Source organism: Hippoglossus hippoglossus, chromosome 5, assembly GCF_009819705.1.
Source record: "Hippoglossus hippoglossus isolate fHipHip1 chromosome 5, fHipHip1.pri, whole genome shotgun sequence".
Taxonomy (NCBI): domain Eukaryota; kingdom Metazoa; phylum Chordata; class Actinopteri; order Pleuronectiformes; family Pleuronectidae; genus Hippoglossus; species Hippoglossus hippoglossus.
The window spans coordinates 20,836,717-20,857,588 of record NC_047155.1 but is presented as its reverse complement, the minus strand read 5'-3'; the positions used below and the strand labels follow the sequence as shown (position 1 = coordinate 20,857,588).

At 41.1% G+C, this 20,872-nt stretch overlaps 1 protein-coding gene across 4 annotated transcripts in view; it reads right to left on the bottom strand.

Annotated features, from left to right (window-relative positions):
* The window catches only part of slc2a9l2 (solute carrier family 2 member 9, like 2), a 127,028-nt gene that overhangs the window by 87,146 nt on the left and 19,010 nt on the right, over positions 1-20,872 (bottom strand). For all 4 annotated transcript variants that reach the window (XM_034586554.1, XM_034586557.1, XM_034586558.1 and 1 more), the window contains 3 exons: positions 18,822-18,907; positions 13,701-13,802; positions 4,350-4,510 (listed from right to left, as the gene is read on the bottom strand). In XM_034586554.1, coding sequence (XP_034442445.1) covers positions 4,350-4,510; positions 13,701-13,802; positions 18,822-18,890 — 332 coding nt within the window. In that variant the 5' untranslated portion in view covers positions 18,891-18,907. The remainder of the gene's footprint in view (positions 1-4,349; positions 4,511-13,700; positions 13,803-18,821; positions 18,908-20,872) is intronic.

Sequence of the window (20,872 nt, the reverse complement as noted above, 5' to 3'; positions counted from 1 at the left end):
AATTTTCTTCCATTCATGATTGAGAGATCTCGCCTGCACTAAGAGTTTGACTAGTTTAATTCTCTCAGACTTGAGACTGCAGAGACCTGGAGCACATTATGTCAGTAGGGTTGATAAAAAGATACAAAAATAAAAAAAAGTAATCTGCTTCAAACCATGAATTTGGATAATTGTTACACTCGTTGGAAAGTATATTAGTTTAAGTTAAATTGAAGTGTTACAATGACAAATTGTGTTGTTCATGACTTTCACATTTGCTCAGTGCTATTTTGTCCTTATATTATAATCTATGTGACAAAGTGTTAATTTACCACATTAACAAACAAGAAATACATTTGCACTTGAAACCGCACAAAGGTATGACCTGACCTCCATTATGGATTCAAACTCAGCACTTTAGGTATTAGCATAAGAAATCATGACCCGAGCATAAAAGCCGTTATTAACAAAAACCCATAACTTTTACACTGCGTTCTATCCAATGAAGGTATTTGATGTTATTGTGTCGGCAATTGAAGTTAAAGTTAGTATTTGTTGAAGGATTCTTGTGCAAGAAACGGTGCACAAGAAAGAAACAAGAAAGGAGATTTGTCACCGCCACTAAAAGAGGTCGTGTTTTTGTCTGCATTTGTCTGTTAATTAGCAGGATATGAAGAAATTACCAAACCAATGTCTGTGAAATTTGGTGAAGAGGAAGGGCATGACACACAGACAAACACATTCCATTTTGGTGAGGATCCAGATCAGGGGTAGGATCCAGGTTATTACTTTTTTTTTTCACTTTCTTTAAAATCGTGAGATAGGGCATTTTTAAACATTTCTGTTGATTTCTTGATGAAATCAGAACTATGGATTCTAGTGATGTAATGTGACAGGTTGAGGGACAAATGTGTTCTCTGGTTGTTTTTGGTTGCTGCTGCAGTGAGGTGGTTAGTGACAGTGATCCTTGTTCTCTTCTCACACTCACGTCTTTTCTCTTTATTGCATATTGTGATGGAAATCTGAAAACACAAGACACTGGATTACCAGATTTGTCTCTGTGTATTTTAATAGGGGCTGTCTGCAGAAAGGATCAACACAGAGAGTCACAGGGATCTCAGAGTGTTGATGGAGAACAGTCAAATGCAAGCATCGTATATAGGAGAACTAAGGAGCCAGTTGTCTGAGCCAGTTCAGACTGGTTCTGCAGGCGTGGTTTGAGACAGGAATGAAGACACAGGAAACTGATGTGTTTAAGTTTCCTTTGAAGATAGAGCAGACAGAAAATCAGTCCTCCGACAGTCATTAAGTAATAGAAAGGTCATAAGGGCTTCAGGTCCCAGACAGTTCAGGTCATAAAAGGCTCAGACAGGAATATACAAGTTGCTTTTAGACTACAAAATGTAGTTTTCCACCACACTTGGTTATTTTTTCACTACACTTAAAATGTAACAAAACTCTATGTTGGGGAGGAGATTCAACTAAAAGCAAGCAAGCAGCATGTTTTACCATTTAACCTTCACTTGGTCACTCTTTGAAGCACTTTTCTTTAAGATTGCTGATGTGTCTTCATCTGCTAATAGATATTCAAGTCTCTTCCCTGGCATCTGAATTTCAACCTCTCCAAGATATTGTGCAAAAGTAGCAGCTGGGCCACAGATGTCTGCTGGAGCATATGGAGGGAGAATGAATAATATGTTTAAGCCTCATCAACACAGTGAGAATCGCCACCTGAGAAATCCAAGGGGATTCTTAAAGGTCATCTTCATTTTCTCGAACGACTTCTGAATGAAATCTTCATAAGTCTCTCCCTGCTCCGAGAGCAACATCCCCATCATTAGTTTATAATAGATTCCTTTGGAGGTATATTATTGTAGAGCACTGAGGTGATATCTTCAGCGCCACAGTTCATCCCTGGGAGCAGATGGGTGTACGCCTGTGCAGAGCTGCACCACGAGCAATGAAACAACTCAGCTCGCCTGAAACCGGACAAAACTCACGAGGCAGAATGAGCCGTCAAAGCACCATCACTCAGTCTGAAGCTAATCACCACATGACTGTTACTTCAAATAATCCGGAGTCGTTTTCATTAAAAGGTGATACCTCTTGTGTGTGGTAGGTGAGGGAGTATTAACTTTCATTACAACTGGTGTCAGTAAATGAACACTACAGTAAAAATCTCAATCTAAAAAGTGCAGTAGAGGCATAAACAAAGTGCTACAGACCATATATGCAAATGGTACTTCACTGAAAAATACCATGTGTGATTAAGAAAATCAATATTTGAGTCAGACTTTATATACAGAATGTTTAAACTCTGATTGGTGAACGGAAATATGTGAAAATATTTCAGTGATGACAACAAATACAAAAACAGAAACTGATACATTTCCTATTTGCAAAAACAAGCTTAATGTGTTCACATGGAAACACATGGATCACAGATGGGAGAAAATAGGTTTTTAGGACATTTTTGCTACAGTCCTTTATTTTAGTAAATCAACAAACAAATGGCCCACATCGCAAATTAGGTCCAGGAATGGCCCACATCGGCCCAACAACTTACAGCAAAGAAGGGCAGTAAGAATCAGGGTCGCCAGAACAGGACCACTGCCATGTTTCACCACAGGTGGCCCTAAACCAGTCTATGCAGGTTTCAGCTCAGGCACCAGATGTCAGCCTAAACTCCAACTAAACCAAATTCACCAAATCTGGCCTTCCACTTCCACTCAAGCCTCAGACAAGGTTTTACAATTTTTGTCACATAATTTTCATTTGATAAATGTGGACACTACCACTGACACACAACAATCAATGTCTATTAAAAATGAAACAGTCCGTGTGGCCAGTGGACGCGTTATGTGATCAGTGTGCACCTGAACACAGTTTAACACCGGTAACTCAAAGTACCTTGGCAATCCTAACTGCGTAAATGACATACATTTCTAAATAAAAGTCTGATCGATAACTTAGAATATGACAGAATATTGTCTATAATCCTTCATACTTTCACATCCACTACCCTAAACACTGCCTCAAAAGGTTTCAATCGGTAGCTGAGTCACTCTGAAGTCAGTCAGGGTTGTTCTATATGATGAGACATATCCACAGAATCCCTATAGAGAAAAGTCCGTTTGTCACTTCCTGTTCTGCATGATGGAACATCTCAGTGTACATTGTGAATCCCTACATTTCCTGCCCTGACTCAACAGCCGCAGCGATTTAGAGAGACTGACAGCAAAAGGAGAAGGAGTGTGTATGAGGAACCGAGGGTAATAAAAGAAAAACCAAGAGCCTGAAGAAGAGAAGAAAAGAATTGCACTGCAGCGTATCAGCATTGTCTCCTAAGCTCCGAAAGACGGAGCATTGTGTTTATGAAAATTGCATGTGTAGTGTGTCATGCTGAGATGAAGGATAATCTTGCCATGGGTTTAAGCCAAGCCAGGGGAAGTGGAGGAGCAAAGGGAAGTGCAGTGATTTCCCATGAAGCTTTTTTCTTTAAGCGGAGCACATCTCATTTTTATCCCCTGGACCGATTTGTCAACTCAAAATGGATTACATCACTCATGTGTCAGATTAACTTATGAGAAACTTATTAAAGGGGACATATCATGAAAATTCCACTTTGTTAGTGCTTCTACACGTTAATGTGGGTATCTGTCTACCAACCCAAAAACTCTGGAAAAAAAAACACTTGCGCGTTTTGTTATGGTTCCTCTAAGTCAGAAACGTCATGCTTGAGTGACTGGAATGAGCTTCCTGTGTACATGGCCTTGGCCCACCCCCCACCTCACCCCCCAAAATCATGGGGGAAGAGGGGGGAGGGGGGAGCTGGCTCATTAGCATTTAAAGGAACAGGCACTCAAAACAGGTCACTCTGTAGAGGGCTGTTTTATACAGGGTAAAAAGGGTGCTGTTTTAAATGATCCTTGTGGTATTTTGACCAAAGTATGTTACAGACATTTCATTAAGACCCCAAGGAACCATATCAACTTGTGGTAAAATGGGCATGCTATGTCCCCTTTAAGTAAAAGGTGTTTTACCATTGACAATTTAAGAGATGAACACTATTGATTTATAATTATGAATCACAAGTCCTCGAGCTGTATTCTGCATTATGATCTCATTTCAATGGAAAGTAAAGTGATCATATTCAGGGTTGTTGCAACAAAACAAGCAAAGCAGGCAAATGCTGGGGGCCCCAGGCTGAGAAGGGCCCCCTGAGAACCGCTGATCATTTTGATAATTAAAGAATACGCAAAAATCCACAAAACCCTTTGAAACACGCCTGATCATACAAGTCAGACCAGTGCAACAGTAGAGAAATATCTGCAGTGACACATGGTATGAGAACACGTGAGTCAACTGACCTTCCAAACACTCTGAGGAGTAAAGAGACAGACAATGCTCCCAGAAGACCTCCGATAGCAAATATGGACACTGTGATGGACCAGAGGAGGGTGACTGCCTCTGCTCCGATCGGCTCCCCATACCGCTCGATCCACGTCTTGTTGTAGAAGTCTTTGATGAACTGCAAGACAAGAAAAGACTCACGTTCAATGTGTGTGCATCATACCAAAGTTAGGAATCAAACTATCGACATTGTTTGCCTAGTAATAAAATATGAAAAAATAGATACATATAAATATTGATCATTTAAGTGTGAAGTTAGACACTGTCTGTTTTAATGTCTTAATGCACTGGTGATATATTGTACACAGTAATCCCTCTTCGTCAATAGTCTAATAAATCAGAAACAGTCAATTTTTATGCGTTTGCTCTCAAATCATGTTGTTGCAGACCTGAAATAAACTTCATACACACAAACACAAATTGCAAATGACTGGATGAAGAACTGAGTGAACCTCATGCTACAGTGAATCACTGAGCACAGTGTTTGAAATCCCCCACAAGTGTCTCAGAGCCCTCCAGTGTGGACTGAAGTGTCCTTATCGCCGATGAACATGTCAGAGCAGAGCATTCAAAGCAAAATGACCTTGTGGCTTTCTGTTTATTAAATCTTGCATTTTGCTTTGTGTTCGCCGGCAGCTTGCAAATCGGGTGAAACGTCATGCGTCCACAGAGAATTAAAAGACCTTGTCTAGTGAGCAAGGACTGATCAGTAATGAGTGTTTCTTTGGACACTTTCCTTATAGAGCTGAAAGCGGCAAATTCATTTTCACTGTCTGCTGTGGCTCAGGAGTGATGAGGTGGCATCTTTACAAACGTCATACAGAATAACTGTGAGCACAGAGTTTTTTTCAGTGTTAGACTATAATGTGACAGTGACTATGATGCTCTGAAAAGACCATAACTCACTCTTCAAACTTACGCCGACCTCAGCTCCTACGGAACAGAACTTTAAGCTTCATATGTCAGTTGTTTCCTGTTTTAGTGTGACACCATTATCATTACTCTGACACAGTTTGGTATTTTTAGATTTTTTCTTTTGATCTTGTTATGACTTTTGATTATTTATATATCTTGGGGGGAATTTGTGATATTTCGGTTTGGGCTTGAAGTTTGGAGTTGGTTTGATATTTGGATTTATGGATTTATATCTGGTCTTCCTATTGCATCACCAGCTTGTCCCGCCCTCACAGCCGTTGCCTCGCAACAAAGCTACGGACGAAAACGTTCTTCAGTTGATTACAAACGTTGAATTATGTTTTTTTAACATGTGTACAATTAACTACTTACATTTAAAATAAATTCTTCGGACATTTTCACCTCGCTTTCTGCCGCCATTACTTTACTATGAAAACTGTCCTTTACTGAAGCGCAATGAATCATGGGATATGTTGGGCCGGGAAGGACCCACCCGGTGGAGTCTGTGCTGCTCTGGGGTGGATTAACACATTTATCAGCTGCATTTGGAGGAGCCTCAGAATTGTGACAGTCTAGTCGTGCCGATGTAACGCAATTGGTCTACAAATGCAGCTTCTGAAAGATGTGGCCCCCAAATTGTACACAACTGCAGATACTTTTTTGAACTGATATTTTTTACCCCAAAATGTCCGTCCACGCAACTTTTGCTTTATAAAATATCTCCGTCCAGACAAGAACAAAAACCACTACACAAACCGGAGTTTTTGACAATCTGCACTTTATAAGGCGTTTGTAAAAATCTCTTGACTTAACACCATTTTCACTTACGGACAAAAGACCCAAACGCAGAGGACAAGGTTCATTTTGCAAAATATCTGCATTAGTGTTGACAGGTGGTCAGCCTCTGTCTCTGCTGTCAGTTTGTCTGTTCACATCCTTGGAAGTGTTTGTGCTTCAGTTTCACTCCCTGCTGTTTCCTTTCCGTTTGGTCTGCCTCCCTGCCACCTGCCGACATCTAAGACTTGACAACCATCCAAGCACTTCCTGTCCTCTCAGCTCCAGAATCGTTCTCACTTGACAACTCATCTGTTACCTGCCTCAGCAGGCACTTTACAGTGTCCTCGGTCCAACGTTCATTGGCAGACTATCATAGTTACCTCTGTGACTTGTTAGTACCTTCACCTGATTCCTGGGACTTCTCTACCTTGAGTCCCACCCTCAGCCATTATCGTATAGTAATGTGTTCACCTCGGACTGGATGATATGGCCGAAAATGACAACAAGATAAACATTTTTATACAAGTTGATATCAATAATTTTATAATCATTTGATTTAACAGTAAAACAAATCCGTGGTAGATCACCTCCTCACATTAATATATATTGAACCTTTGTTATGCAATAATTACTGATATTGTTTTATTGATATTGTTTTATTGCATAACCCCGCAGCACTTAATTATCTACAAACCCTTACACCAGTGTAACCAGAATACCTGGACGAATCAGGTTGTTGAGAAAACAGGTTCAAAGGTGCTTTTATACACTGTAGTAACCTTCAATATGATGATATAGTGTTTAATTGTCTTAGTGGAGAATTAAGAGAATTGCACCCCCACAGATCATCCAGTGGCTGAACTGACCCAGGATCAGATGAGTGCTACAGCAGCTCGGTGTGATGTTGTCAGACATCACAACGCTCAGTAAAGTGTAGAGAAAGTTATCTGCAGAGAAAGCATCTAAAAACCACCTCAAGTCGTTCTTGAAAGCCTCTTGAATGCATCTACACTTATTCCACCTAAGTGACTTTGTGGAAGTACCATGATGCATTCCTTTCCTTTCATTTCCTCCCACTTCACTTCTGCCACCGTAGTACTTTCCCTGTGTGAAGTCCGGCACACGTGAATACAGTAAGACTCCAGGTTTCTCATTTACACCATGTGAAAGGAAACAGATCACGGCAGAAAACCAAAAGTAATCCCCTTACGCTACTACATTTTTAGTAGTGGTGCACCGATGTATCGGCCGTATATCGGTAGCGGCCGATATTCGCCTCGTTTACTGCTATCGGCGTATCGGTAATAAACTTGACTTTCACCGATAACATTGGCCGATATTCATTGGTATGTTTTCTGCAGCCTGCCAATCTGGCATCCAGATTATGGTACACTGACGCCGGGTTTACACTGGGCGCTGAAGCGCCGCGCCGCACAGCGCAGCGCCAAGGTTTCGCCGATGGTTTCGGCGTGCGAGCGAGCGTATCGCGCCAGGAAACAGACTGAAAAATGATTTTAAACGATATAAATGACATATTTGATATGATATAAATGATCAAATATGCATCCCATACTTTGTATTCCCCTTCTGTTGTCCTGGAGTTTTAATTTTCCCAATTTTCCCAATCACATAATTAAATGTCCCCCTCTGCCCATCCACTACAGCCACACAAGCAGTCATATAGATAAAAAGAGAGAGGGGGGGGGGGGCTAAAGGCTTGCTTGGAGAATACGTCATTTACCCCCGACACCCGACATTGAACGGGTTACATACAACAACAAGCGGAGAATCACGGGCTGACCGACGCGGAGAAATGCGGGTCCGGTGTGAACAGCCAGGCGGCTGCGCGCTTGAGAATAACGCTGCGCGGCGCGGGGCAGCGCTTCAGCGCCCGGTGTAAACCCGGCGTTACACACCAAGAAGGCCACATGCAAGTAATAAACAAATATCGGTATCGGCTATCGGCTAGATTGTTGTTTTAAATATCGGTATCGGTATCGGCCAAGAATTTCCATATCGGTGCATCCCTAATTTTTAGCATTGGCAACTCATTGTTGCAGCTGCTGAGTGCAAATTGTGGCACCTGAAGGCAAAACGTCAGAGTGAATGGCAAGTTCCTGTGGTGCCTGAGACTATAAGAGCCACAGGTTTATTAGAAGTGAATGAGCATGTATTAATATTCCTTTAACCATTGCAGCTACACATCGTTTCAAGATTCTCTCACTGTTGGAGGTAAACCTGCTGTGTATGAGAGACACTCAATATTGGTTTACAGAATCTATCCGCTGTACGTTTTTACATGGGCTGATTAAACGTTTTGATTAATGGTTGATTTTTACTGTTCCTTCACATTATGTTATTTTCAAGTCCCTTAATGAACTACACTAGGTACAAAGCGGCTTGTCGCTTCATTTTATATAAATTTGAATTAGTGGCAGGAGCTACTGAATTAATGAGCAGTAATTCCTCGGCTGCAGATTGGTGACTGAGAGTTTTGAGCATCAGGAGTTGTTAGAGAAAAAAACAGCTTGACCAGGATCGGTTTACCCATGAAGGCTGGATGCAACATATGCATGTGTCCCCATCTGTTTTAGCTTTTCAAATGGTTTTGATTCCATCTCCATATCTGCTGAAAAATAAAAGTTTTAGAGACGTTTTTCAGAAAAGCCTCAGGTTTTCAAACCATGCTTAGGATTTAGTGCTTTTTAAAGGGGAACCTCAGGTCTTGATGAGTTAAAGGGTGCAGTGCATGATGAACATTTTTACCAGCTGAGCAGCAGGTGATCCAGGGCAGCAGTGGTAAAACTAAAGAGTTGTTGAATTGGTGAAAGTGCAGGATTGGATTTGTGATGGTAGTACAGACCAGGTTTTGAGGGGTTGGGCAGAGAGAAGTGTGGACTGTTTGAGAAGAAGCTCTGAGGTAGACGATTGCAGTGTCGGAGTCATCCCCTTAAGAGCAAATAATTCCAGACTGTTTAATAAAGCTATAATAAAGCCTGTGAAAGGTAGGGCCTCATTTATAAAACAGTGTCGGATCCACACTAAAAATCTAAGCCAAAAAAAGATGTGTCCTGAAAACTAACCAGATTTATGGATCACAGTCCAGCTGGGCATTAGCACACATTTCATTTCATATCACGTACACATCCGACCACATGGTCAACGCAAAGCATCTCATGAATGTAGATACACAAAAATGAGCCTGCTGAGTCCCCACCCCTTAGAGGGGGGGGTGGCTAATGTGAGGGTGAGGCACTGCTGATGAAATATTGATTGGAATTTGAGATTTGAGTCGTATACCATCTTTACCCATTGAAGTCAAGTTTGTTTTCATAGATCCCAACGTTTGAAATGAAAGGAATAAAATATGTTAAATAAATGTGTGCCTCCCGCAGTCTTCCTGTCAGACTGGATGTTTCACACCCACCCCGATGGAGAACACCCCACTCGTTCATACACACGCACTTGCGCAGGTTTGCACAGCTATCCTTATAAGGACTTTGCATTGACTTCCATTCAATGTGGACAGCCTAAAACTTAATCCCCATGCTTAAACACGACCTAACCCCGATTCACATCTCACCACTAACCCTAACCAGGACCTCAGAAAGGATGATTTGCCACATCAGGACCAGGCTTTGGTCCTCATGAGGTCCACTGGTCCTGACAAGAGCTGTTTTCAGACATGAACTCCTGAGAATGTCCGCACAATTGGGTCTGGACTTTCTCCTGAGCTTTGCCTTTCACATATGAATGGCGCAGCGGTAAATTCTCTGCTTGGACGCGTTCACAACAACACAGAAATCTCCATATCATCCAGGGGAGGGTTGGCACAGCATGCAGGAGATCACGTGTTTTCATTCACAGCACTGTGAAACCAGCGTCAGCACATCTTTGTCGGTGTCTCCTAGGTGACTGGCAGCTGTTTTTACTACTGAGATATTTCAATTATTATTTTTTTCAGTTTTGCATCTGTAATGTGTTAGAAACATCATCAACACTCACTTGCGGTAAATCCTCCACAGGATGCTGTGTTCTTAAATGGGCTGGACATTCTCCGGAGTTTTTATTGGGGGGCAGTCAGGAGAAAATTTCACTCGGAAATCTGTGTTCAAACCCACAGCCCCTCCAGAGAATGTCAGGAGATTATCCGAGTTCAGTGCATGTCTGAAAGCAGCTAAGGTCAGTTTTAATGCTGGAAAATGTCCTAAAGAGGTAACAAAAACAAGCACACACACGTACGGCCATTAGGATGTTAGTTTATGTGTTTATATGTTTATATGAAGTGTGAGAGACATTTATGAGTTGTTAGTGGTAGTTTTGTATTGATTGTTTGATGTTGTTATAAACAAAATTGTTCAAGGACCATTTCATTTTCTTCCTTATTGAACTTATACGTACTCCAGAAACTCGCAGCACACACAATATGTGGTTTTATAAATGTAGCGATATATTATCAGGGAACGCAAAGCCCCCAAGTGGAATAGTGTGGAATATTTGTCCACTTTATCAGCGGAGACATGTTCCCACTGATGTGCTAAAGATGAATTGGGACCGGGGGCAGAATTTTAATAGATGGCATCTTTTGTCATTCTCCTGCTGCTGGTGATGGATTGAGGACAAATAGCACCTAATGGGCATCACAGTTATGAGAAGATGTATAGTTCTCTAGTCTCTCATAATATCACAGCATTAGAGCAAATCAATTCTGATTCTGGAGATCACACAGATCAGAGATGTCAGGTTTTCCTCTCTTTCTCTTTCATCCTCCTCTTTCTCACAGAGTTCACCTCATCAATCAGGACTATAACATCGTGGTGACTAGTCAAGACCTAATTAAAAGCAGAACCCCACTGTTCTCTGACCTCATTGCTCTGTCGCGATTCCAGTGAAGGTGTGCTTTGTTTTGTTCATGATCTCAGTGTATCTAATTCAGAAATGAAAGCAGCTGGCATCATAAACAAGTTGTAAGTCAAAGAACATTTCTTTCTCTGTGCAGTAGTTGATGTTACTATAGGAACACGCAATGACTCAAACATGACATTTGACCAGATACACCTCAGTGATTTAATAAATTGCAAAACCTTTTTGTGCTAAGGGTTTAGAGCAGCGGAGGGCAACTGGGCTGATGGCTTCCTCTAGGCACATAGAGAGATAAAACACTTTGTTAATGACTATGGTCATTTATGGGCCTATCCATTATCTCTATCTTTCTTGAGATATTTGTATTAATTTTCTGTGTAACCTGCGTTGTGTGGACTCTAGGGCTGTAACGATTATCAAACCGAGACCGTACTCCCAGTCCAAAGGTCCACGGTTTGGTCTCCCTGTCCAACCACACACACTGCCACAGAATAAAGAGGGCCTTTTCCTTAATGCTTTACTAAACCTAGATAATGCTACATGGCCGAATTTCTTGCCAGCCCTTGTTCTAGAGGCTGTGGGGACTTGATCTCAGTTTCACACTATGATCTTCCTACTGTTCTTATCCACTCTTATTCCTGTGTGCCTCAAACTGGGTTAAACGTGTGGGGACTTTCTAGAGGAGCAAAAAAGCACCTAACAATGACCCCAGTTAGAAACTGCCCTGGAACCATTTCTCTGCCCATCCTTTATTCTTTGACTTGAGACTGGACAAGAGGCAAAATGCCTACAAAAATTCAAACGACCTGAAAACAAAGTTTCTCTGCCCGCTTCTCACTGTGGGGGATAGTACTCCCACATGAACACAAAAGGTTTCTGCCAAGTTGAGAAAAGTTGTGCTTGTTTCATGTGAGAGATTTGACTGTATTTATTGTTCACACTGGTTAATAATGGGCAGGGTTCAAATGGTAAAAAAGGTTGTGTCATCTCTGTGCAGCAAAATGGTGACCTATTAACAAAACCGACACTGTCAATAAAATGAAACACCCACCCAGTATAAAGGATCTTCCAACACTTGCTTGTAGCTCATAAACTGGTAAATTAAGGTGACCAGGCTTTTGCCATCAGGGCAGAGACTCTGTTTTCAAATCATAGCTTTACAAAGGTTTTTTTCAATGCCTGATTTTTAACTGGATGTACAAAGGCCTTTATATAGTTTCGACACTTAGGACTGATAATTATTTTGTGTCAACGCTGACAGCATCGCATTTTGGGATTGTTATCAGAGAAGTAGCACACGCTGTGCTCTGTGTTTGTGAATAGAGAAACTAAAAATGATCAAACTACAAACTGTACTATCTCTCTCATACATTGTTTTTTCACCCTAGAGAAATATGGGCTTTAAAGGAGCTTTTAAAACATGCTTCAAAACACTACAAATGTACAGCATGAATAGCCAACTGATTGCAGAACATCTACCCTGAACACATCACATCATAATATTTGTGGAACCTTTCGTCTCCTATATTATTTTTTCTAATATTAAAGCATTAGTGCTTGTGTTACACAAGTTTCAATTAATGCTGACTCAACAGGAACTTGAGATTCAGAAAGAGAATCTGATGTCTTCAGTAAAATCCACTTTCCAAGATCATTACCACCTGTACCTGTATAAGTAAGGGCAGAGCTGAATGTTTGAATACTAATTCAGTGACCTGTGTGGCATCTAATTACCTTGAAACAAAGGGACAGATTAGAAAATGTGACCTCTGAAAATGCTGTTACCCATTCAAAAGCTTCAGCGGATATCAGCTAGAAAACTGCAATTTCCATTTCTCCACTCAGATGATTTGCAGAAAGTGAAAATGTAAAGGCCAATCAAAGCAATGCTAAATAAACATAAGTCTATTTATGCTGCTGACTTGAACTAACAATGTCCAACCAGTAAACACACACTCACATTCACTTTAATGACATTTCCCTCCATCACAAGATGGACTTAAGATTTGGTCAGAAAAAGAGTGAATGAATCAAGCCCCAGCAGCGACTGTACTTGTTCAAAAAGAAAACATTTGAAAGTGATCATCATGCAACTTCTGGAATCAAAGGTGTTTGTATGCATGTGTAGTGAGAAGGTAATTTTACCTCGGCCAAGGAGCAAGGAGGTTATGCTTTTTGCCTTTGTTCATAGTTTGTCAGCAAGATTACACAAAACTAATGGATGGATTTCCACGAAACTTGGTGGAGGGATGGCACGTTGGGAAGGCACAATTTTTATCACTTTTTTTTTGACATTTTCACCAATCTTGTACATTAGCTCAAGTTCCCCAAGATGTCATCTGTGATAGTTACCAGAACAGTTTGTGTATCCAGGGCACACACAAGGTAAAAGAATAACCCCAGTTGGTAAATATTAATTGTCTGTCCGGTTACGGAACTGAAGTCAGTAAACCATGCCAAAGGCAAACACAAGCTTTGTGTTTGCCCAAAAACATTGTGTCCATTGATTAAATGACAAATAGCAGATCGCTCTATGGTGACGAATGAGCTCTGTAATGGGGTTTAGCATAACTATGACATGTGCAGTTTGGGCAATCAGCTGAAGACGGGAGATAAGGCTGTATCTGTCTGCACACAATTTTCATTCACTCAAGAATACCTTTAATGAAACCTGGTTCTGCTGCATTGTCTTAAAGGAATATTTATTGAAATCTGGTAGCAGGTTTACAAGTGGACCTCACAGATTGACTCACCAGAGCAGGAGCGTTGACCACAGACAGGTTGTAGCCGTAGAGGAAAGATGACCCCAGGGCCCCAAAAAAGGCTGCATTCAACAGACAGGCTGTGACTGGCTGCTGTAGAGAGAGAGCACATTACACAAGGGTTCACTCCAGTCATACAAACACTGACACGGCCGAGGCCTCGTCGCACTGCTGCTGATCAATGTCAAGGTCACACAAGAACCGCTGATTCAGCAGAGGGTGTTTCACAGGTCCAGATATCTGGGCCAGGGGAACTGGGTTATTCACTTTGCCCTCGATCCTGTCACCAATTAAATAACAAATACTAAATATACAGTGACAGTTTGCACTAGTGTGTGTGTGTGTGTGTGTGTGTGTGTGTGTGTGTGTGTGTGTGTGTGTGTGTGTGTGTGTGTGTGTGTGTGTGTGTGTGTGTGTGTGTGTGTTCGAGTATGTTACGACGGAGTTAAAAACAGTTCAATCAGGAGAGACTTCGATTCAACGTTTTAACAACATTTATTGACATGCACACAGAGAGCGATGTGAACATTTTAGACCCCTATGTGATGTCATCGGGATTAGATGGGGGTGAAGCTGAACGTAGTAATTCCCCCCAAAAGAAAAGAGAAGAGATAGAAAGTGAAGGTGGTGGAGGACTTTGACGGAGAAGTGAAAATGATGAATGATTGTTACCTTGTAAATGTAGTATTCTAGGCAATGACAGAATAAAGAATTCATAGCTAAGTAAGATCAGACGATAATTAGAACATTTCTCAATTATACGTATTTATCAGATAAATGTATTGAGGTGATATAGCTCTTGTTAGAATGCAGCTGCAGCCCAAGAGATAAAGAAGACATACGAGATAAAGGTCTGGATGACCAACTGAAATAAGATCATATTAGAAAGAAATTGAGGTGAGTAGAGAACCAAACAGAATTTTAGGTGCATGAGTGTGGGGAGTGACCAAATGTGACGATCTGAAGAAAGTGCATATTGAAAATGGAAAAGTTGCTTATATTACTAGCACAACCAAACCAGTGGGGGACATAGTGCACGTTGAATGTGGGATGTATAATGTAGAACGACATAAAAGGTCAGTAAGGGACCAAACTTAAATAAAAAGTCATTCAACCGAACGAAAATTAAGACCAAATTATATAAAAGGCCAAAAGAAATTATAAGGTTCGACAACCGAACAGAAACCAGTGTTGTTGCAAAGGACAGAGAGCGTTCGCGTTTCTGGTGCTGGCCCCTGACATAGCATGCTACGCGATGGGATGGATTTCAAACAGAGCGAGTTGCACCTTGGGAAGGAAGGGGGCCCTTTCATCAAGCGATAATATATGTAAATATGGCACGAGATGCTACGTCCAATACACAGGAAATGAAGGAGCGTCGTGAGGGATGACGCCCATCGCGAGGTAAAGGTGCTGAGGAGGAGAGCAGCTGCTGCTTTGTGAGGTTTTAACTGCACGGGAGGATTTTGAGATGTCGCAAACGCGCTGTAGGGTTTTATTAATTTATTTATTCGTTTATCTGATGGAGGGACACAGAGGGATTGAAAGAGTTTAGATTGGAGAGGGACGCACCTGAGCTGCGGGGAAACGATCAGGAGGAATCATCCAGCGGATGAGAGCAGCAGGAACTCTCAGGGACACGCGTCTCTGACAGTTGGTTAAAATGCTCAGGCTGCTCTACAGTCCGAAAACCAGGCGCACTGCAAAATAAACGTTTGATTCCCACCGGATGCCGAACAGATTCCACTGAGAAGAATGTATGAGATGATTATGAAAGCGTCGGTTATTTCTGCTTTTAGGAAGCCAGGCTCCTTGAACTGCAAGCTTTATTTATTTATTTGCATTATCGACCGAGGCGCAATTAGAGAGAGAAACTCTGGTGAATGAGACTATCCACGCTGTGAAGGCACCAGAGCAGGGAGCAGAGAGGTCAGAGAGGACGGCCGACTGCGGAAGAGAGGAGAAGGGAGTTAAAGGTTGACAGCAGCCGCATGATTGGCTGGAGGAAACTGTGCCCACACTCAGCTGATCAATAAGCATAGAGAGAGGGAGAGATTTGAGATTCATTGAATGGGGGTTAGGTCAGTCCAGACTGAATTGAAGCCGAGCTTCAGAAAAATATGAATATAATATAATATTACAGCTTTATTTTGGAAATCTCAGACTATTTCCCCTCTAAGTGGCCCTAATGAAGTTAAGAATAAATTCAATCACCAACCAGTCTCCATATCCAGTGTCCTGGTCAGCTGAGGCCACTCATCTCATCTCATTCAGATCATCAACATGTCACAAGGGGTCTAACAGACAAATAGACTTTTATACATCTCATCACTTGCATCTCTTATTGTGCCTGGCAATACCTTTTGTTCATTCTTCATATGGTCTCTCCTGATTGAAATGCTCCAGTATGTTGTGAATTATATGCAATGACAAACAGTGGTCTATTACTAGATTAAGATGATGCTGGGAATAGATGGCTCAAGTTCCAATGGAGATTTTGGGTTTGGCTTCTCAGAAAGTTTCTCAGAGGTTTCTCAGAAAGTTTTCCCACTAAATGGATCAAATTAATTCAAATTGTCCAACTGGAGGTTAATTTGATCCATTAATCAAATGGATTAAGAAAAGGACAGAGAAAAGGACACAGTTGAGATGAAAGTGAAGTCATTCAATGTCCCCTTTGGAAGAATCAACATGCCAGTTACATTATGAGATGCATGTAAGCAGAGTTGACATTTTGGTCATCCTCTTGAGAGCATGCATGTGTTGTTATTGTCACGGCAAAGTTCATCTGTGTTCATTTGGTTTCCATGTCAACTTCAACGTGGGAACATAAGAAAGGCTTTCTCAAGAATCGCTTATCTAAGAGACAGATGGATAGATCTGGATTTATTGGGCCTGAAAGAGATGGCCAAGTCTAAGTGTGTTTTTATTGATTTCGAGCATTTTCTACCAACAATCGATCCAAACTAAATACATCAACAAAGCCAACACAAAAAATAACACATCCAGACATTTGCTCTGCAGGTCTCAGCCCTTCATAGGAGCCGGTAAGAGGTATTGCATTGTTACTTGTCGAGCTACAGAATGACCGCCAACAACAACGATGCCAGTTATGAAAAGCTTCATTCTCTCACTTACATACAACACACAAACATTCACGGTACCTTTTCCTGTCTTTGGAGGGTTGGCGAACGAATGTACAGATAATCTATACAACAACAGTACACTACAGGCTACGCTTCCTTTGAGTTCATGCTCCCAAGTCATTCGCCACAATATTCTTCCTGTCCCGGTACCCCAGATACTATGGACACATGTTTCTGCTAGTTGTGATCTGACGGAATATTTCAATCATTTTACAATGTGCTACTTTATCTTTTTTTAAGGTTTTAATTGTTTCCTATTGTTTTAATAAAAAAAAATAAGTTGCCTATTGATCGCCTTCAATTTTTCATTTTCAACCTGTATAGCACGGTGTAACTGTGGTTTGAAAGATGATATAAAAAGGGTATTGTTAGTATTAGATCCACAGTGCATAAACCATTAAAACCATGCACTGTACATCGAATACATTTTGAGACTAAACACAACCTTTTAATTTCCTGGCTGGTTTAACTTTGCTTTTATTTTAATAAGTTTCCCTTGTGAATTTATGCTTAATCATTCACACACACACTTGTATTAACAGATACACATTTTGTTTCCTGTAATCCACTGACCGATTGACCAACGTGCTCTTCCACATGCTCAGTTTAACAAATGTTTTGTAATCATTTTGTAATCCCTGCACACTGTTAAGAAATGTTACCCGTGGTGTTGTCCATGCACGAGAGGAGACGTCACTTCTCTGCCTGAGGCGCTAAAGAAAAATGATGAAATATCGTCTTTGCTTTAATGTCTCTTACAAGCTTTTAAATAAATAAATGTAATTTCAACACTTGCATTATTAAAAAAACCACGCACACACACACACACACACACACACACACACACACACACACACATTTCTGACATGACAGTAGTTTATGCACTTTAGTCATCACTCTGCTGATAGCCAGTTTACTAATATAAGGTATATTGACATGGCTTTCCATCCTTCTATCATCCATCCATTATCTTTACCCCTTATCCTTATCAGGGTGGAGCTGGAGCCACTCCCAGCTGACGAGAGGTGGGGTAAACCCTCGAAAGGTTGCAAGTGTATCACAACGTATTGTCTCCAATTAACCTAAGCACTATCTGCATGTTTATGGACTGTGGGAGGAAGCCGGAGTACATGGAGAAAAACCCACACAGACATGGGGAGAACATGCAAACTCCACAAAAAAAAGACCCCTAGCCGAACCAGGATTCAAAACAGGAACCTTCTTGCTGTGAGTCGTCAGCATTAACCACCGCAAGGCCGTGGCACCCTCATGCGTGAAAGTAAAGTGTTATTGGAGCCCCCACCCAGCCCCCTAAGGAATCTGAAGAATTGGCCGTATGTGTCAAACTCAGAATACAGTTTCGCTGATTTCATGATCTATTGAAAAAATAAATAATCAGTGAGCTATTCAACACGTCAATATGCAGTAATCAATTGTGTGTCAAATGAGAGGGGGCTGGGTGAAGAGATGAGGTTGTATCTCCACCGGAACCTTAATCAGTCGGCACAATTAAAACCTGCAGTCCAGGATCAAGCTTAGAAACCGACTGTGTGTGTGTGTGTGTGTGTGTGTGTGTGTGTGTGTGTGTGTGTGTGTGTGTGTGTGTGTGTGTGTGTGTGTGTGTGTGTTTTCCCTTGAATCAAAGTTTGAAGTGATTTTAGATTATAAGAGTTGCGAGGCCTCTGTTGTCCACAATGACATTTGAAAATGAGCGTAAATGACAAAGGTCATGTACATATTTACTCAAGACCACCAGAGATATATCCTGTCCATATACAGCACCTATCATCTGAACGGGTTAATGTATGACATATAAAGCTAATAACAACAACATGCCAAGCAGCGGTGACGTACCTAGATGTCTAAGGACAGGGCTGTTGATCTGCCAGACTAATCAAACATCATGAATTGGCAGATGAGAGGACATAATGTTGTGCTGCGTTGTGAGAGGTTAAATCACACTAACCTTCCCAGAATTCTTTCTGGCATCTGTCTTCTTGTGGTCAGCCGATTTGTCCTTCTGTGGTTTGTCCATGTTAAAGTCTCAGCAACCTGGAGTGAGAGGTTCATATCACATCAGACATGTGGTTCATACAAGACGTGTTTCACAACGAGAAGAGGAAATGGGATTTATCATAGAAACTGCTGCTGCTGCTGCTGCTATAGAAACATCTGCTGAAAAGGAAACAACAGTGCATGTACGGACACTATACAAGAACACACAGGATTATAGATTAGAACTTGGTCACAAGTTTAGGATTTACCAGCAGAATCTCAACTAGAGTTGGAAGCATTGGATTTTTTACTGAAAAACACAATGGTTCCGCATTTGTACTGCACCACAGTACAGGACTCCACAACTTTGCCTGATTGTAATAGATAGCAAATACAAGACTCAGTCTGCCACCTAGTGGTTAAAAGAATAGTAACACAGCCAGAAGACTGGTGAATGAATATGTATCAGCATACTTGCTGCAGGGCATTAACTGTAAGATGTGTTTCAAGATATAAGTCAAGTCTTTATACTCTTAAGAGGTAAAAAAATATTCTTGTGTAACTGACAGGAGTCGGTGTCTCCTGCTGCAGCGCTGCTCATTTCCTCTCCTACCACACAGTTAATTACATTTAATAGCATTCAGTCAGCTTGCATTCAGACTGTAAATGAGTCAGTTGAGTAGAATGACAACCAGCAGGTTCCAGAGTCCCGAGGAGACGGATTAACAGCCAATGCTGCAGAGTGAATTCATGGGAAGACACTTCAGAAACTTCTCCTCCTACCCTGCCTCCCTTAACTGCCATTACTAATCTGGATGGTGGAGTTGTTAAAGTGCTCAATACAATTTGTCTTAATACCAGTCCATATCAGATGACTATTATTGTGAGTGTTCATTGGAGGCTTTAGGGTTTTTTTCCAGCCTAAAAAAAACATTCACGATCACTATTACCAACAAATTTAATATAGGGTGAAATTTCATCCCTAACCTTGGAAATCTTAACTCAAATTACTGCAGGGAGAATCATCTGACTTCCTTTTTTCTTTTTTGTAAAATGTAATATTGCACCTGTGCCAGAATCTGGGCACGATAAATATCCTATTATGTAAGTATTTTATGAGATATGAGACGCAATGCACGGTTAGTCTTTGAACTTGACGTGGATTTAACCTTCTCAAAGTGACCTCCTGTAGAGCGGCTGCACAGTGGGATTGCATCAGCGATCGATACCTGCAGCAGAAAAAAAGATGCTGATTCGTGTCAGAAAAGTGAGCAGTCGTTCTGTTTGTCTAACAGAACACCGGATGTAGGCAGTTTGCAGGACTTTAAGGACACACCCCTCTCGTCTCTGTGATCAGATCACGGCCCTGAATAACCTCTGAATGGAAAGAGGCTTCCCTGAAGGAGTCCCTGGCCTCGCATAGGGAACACAATGTGACCTATTTACTGTGCCACACACTCTCCTGCTGGAAACTAATGTCAACATATTATGAAATAATTCATTCCTTTCCATGGAATTTATCATTCAGATTCAAACCTTTACTGTACAATAATGCAGGTATTAATGGAAATGTATCTTTCCAATTGTCCACTATTTAACTTTTTAAAGCCTCCGCATGTCTCTGAAGGTAGCGAATCAACAGGGTAGGAGAGTCTGTGATTGACATGTAAAAAGCTCAGGGTTACACCAACAATAAAACTTCACACACAAGACAAAAGTTGCCACTAAAACTGATAAATTGACCAGATCTCAGTTATTGCTGCAGGTTCCTGCTCATAAATACTGCAGTAAAAAAAAATACAATTATACTACAATACAATTTTTCCAATTATAATATTATACTATTTCAATTCAAATTCTTCAATTATGTATCTCAACATATGAAATGAGTGATGTAATTGAAATCAATACGAGGATTTGATGGAGGTTATTGTATTGTCATAGATCATATGTAGCCGTGTACGAAGTCACACAATGTCCAGTGTACTGCACTTCCACAGCTGTGCATCATAAGAGATCAAA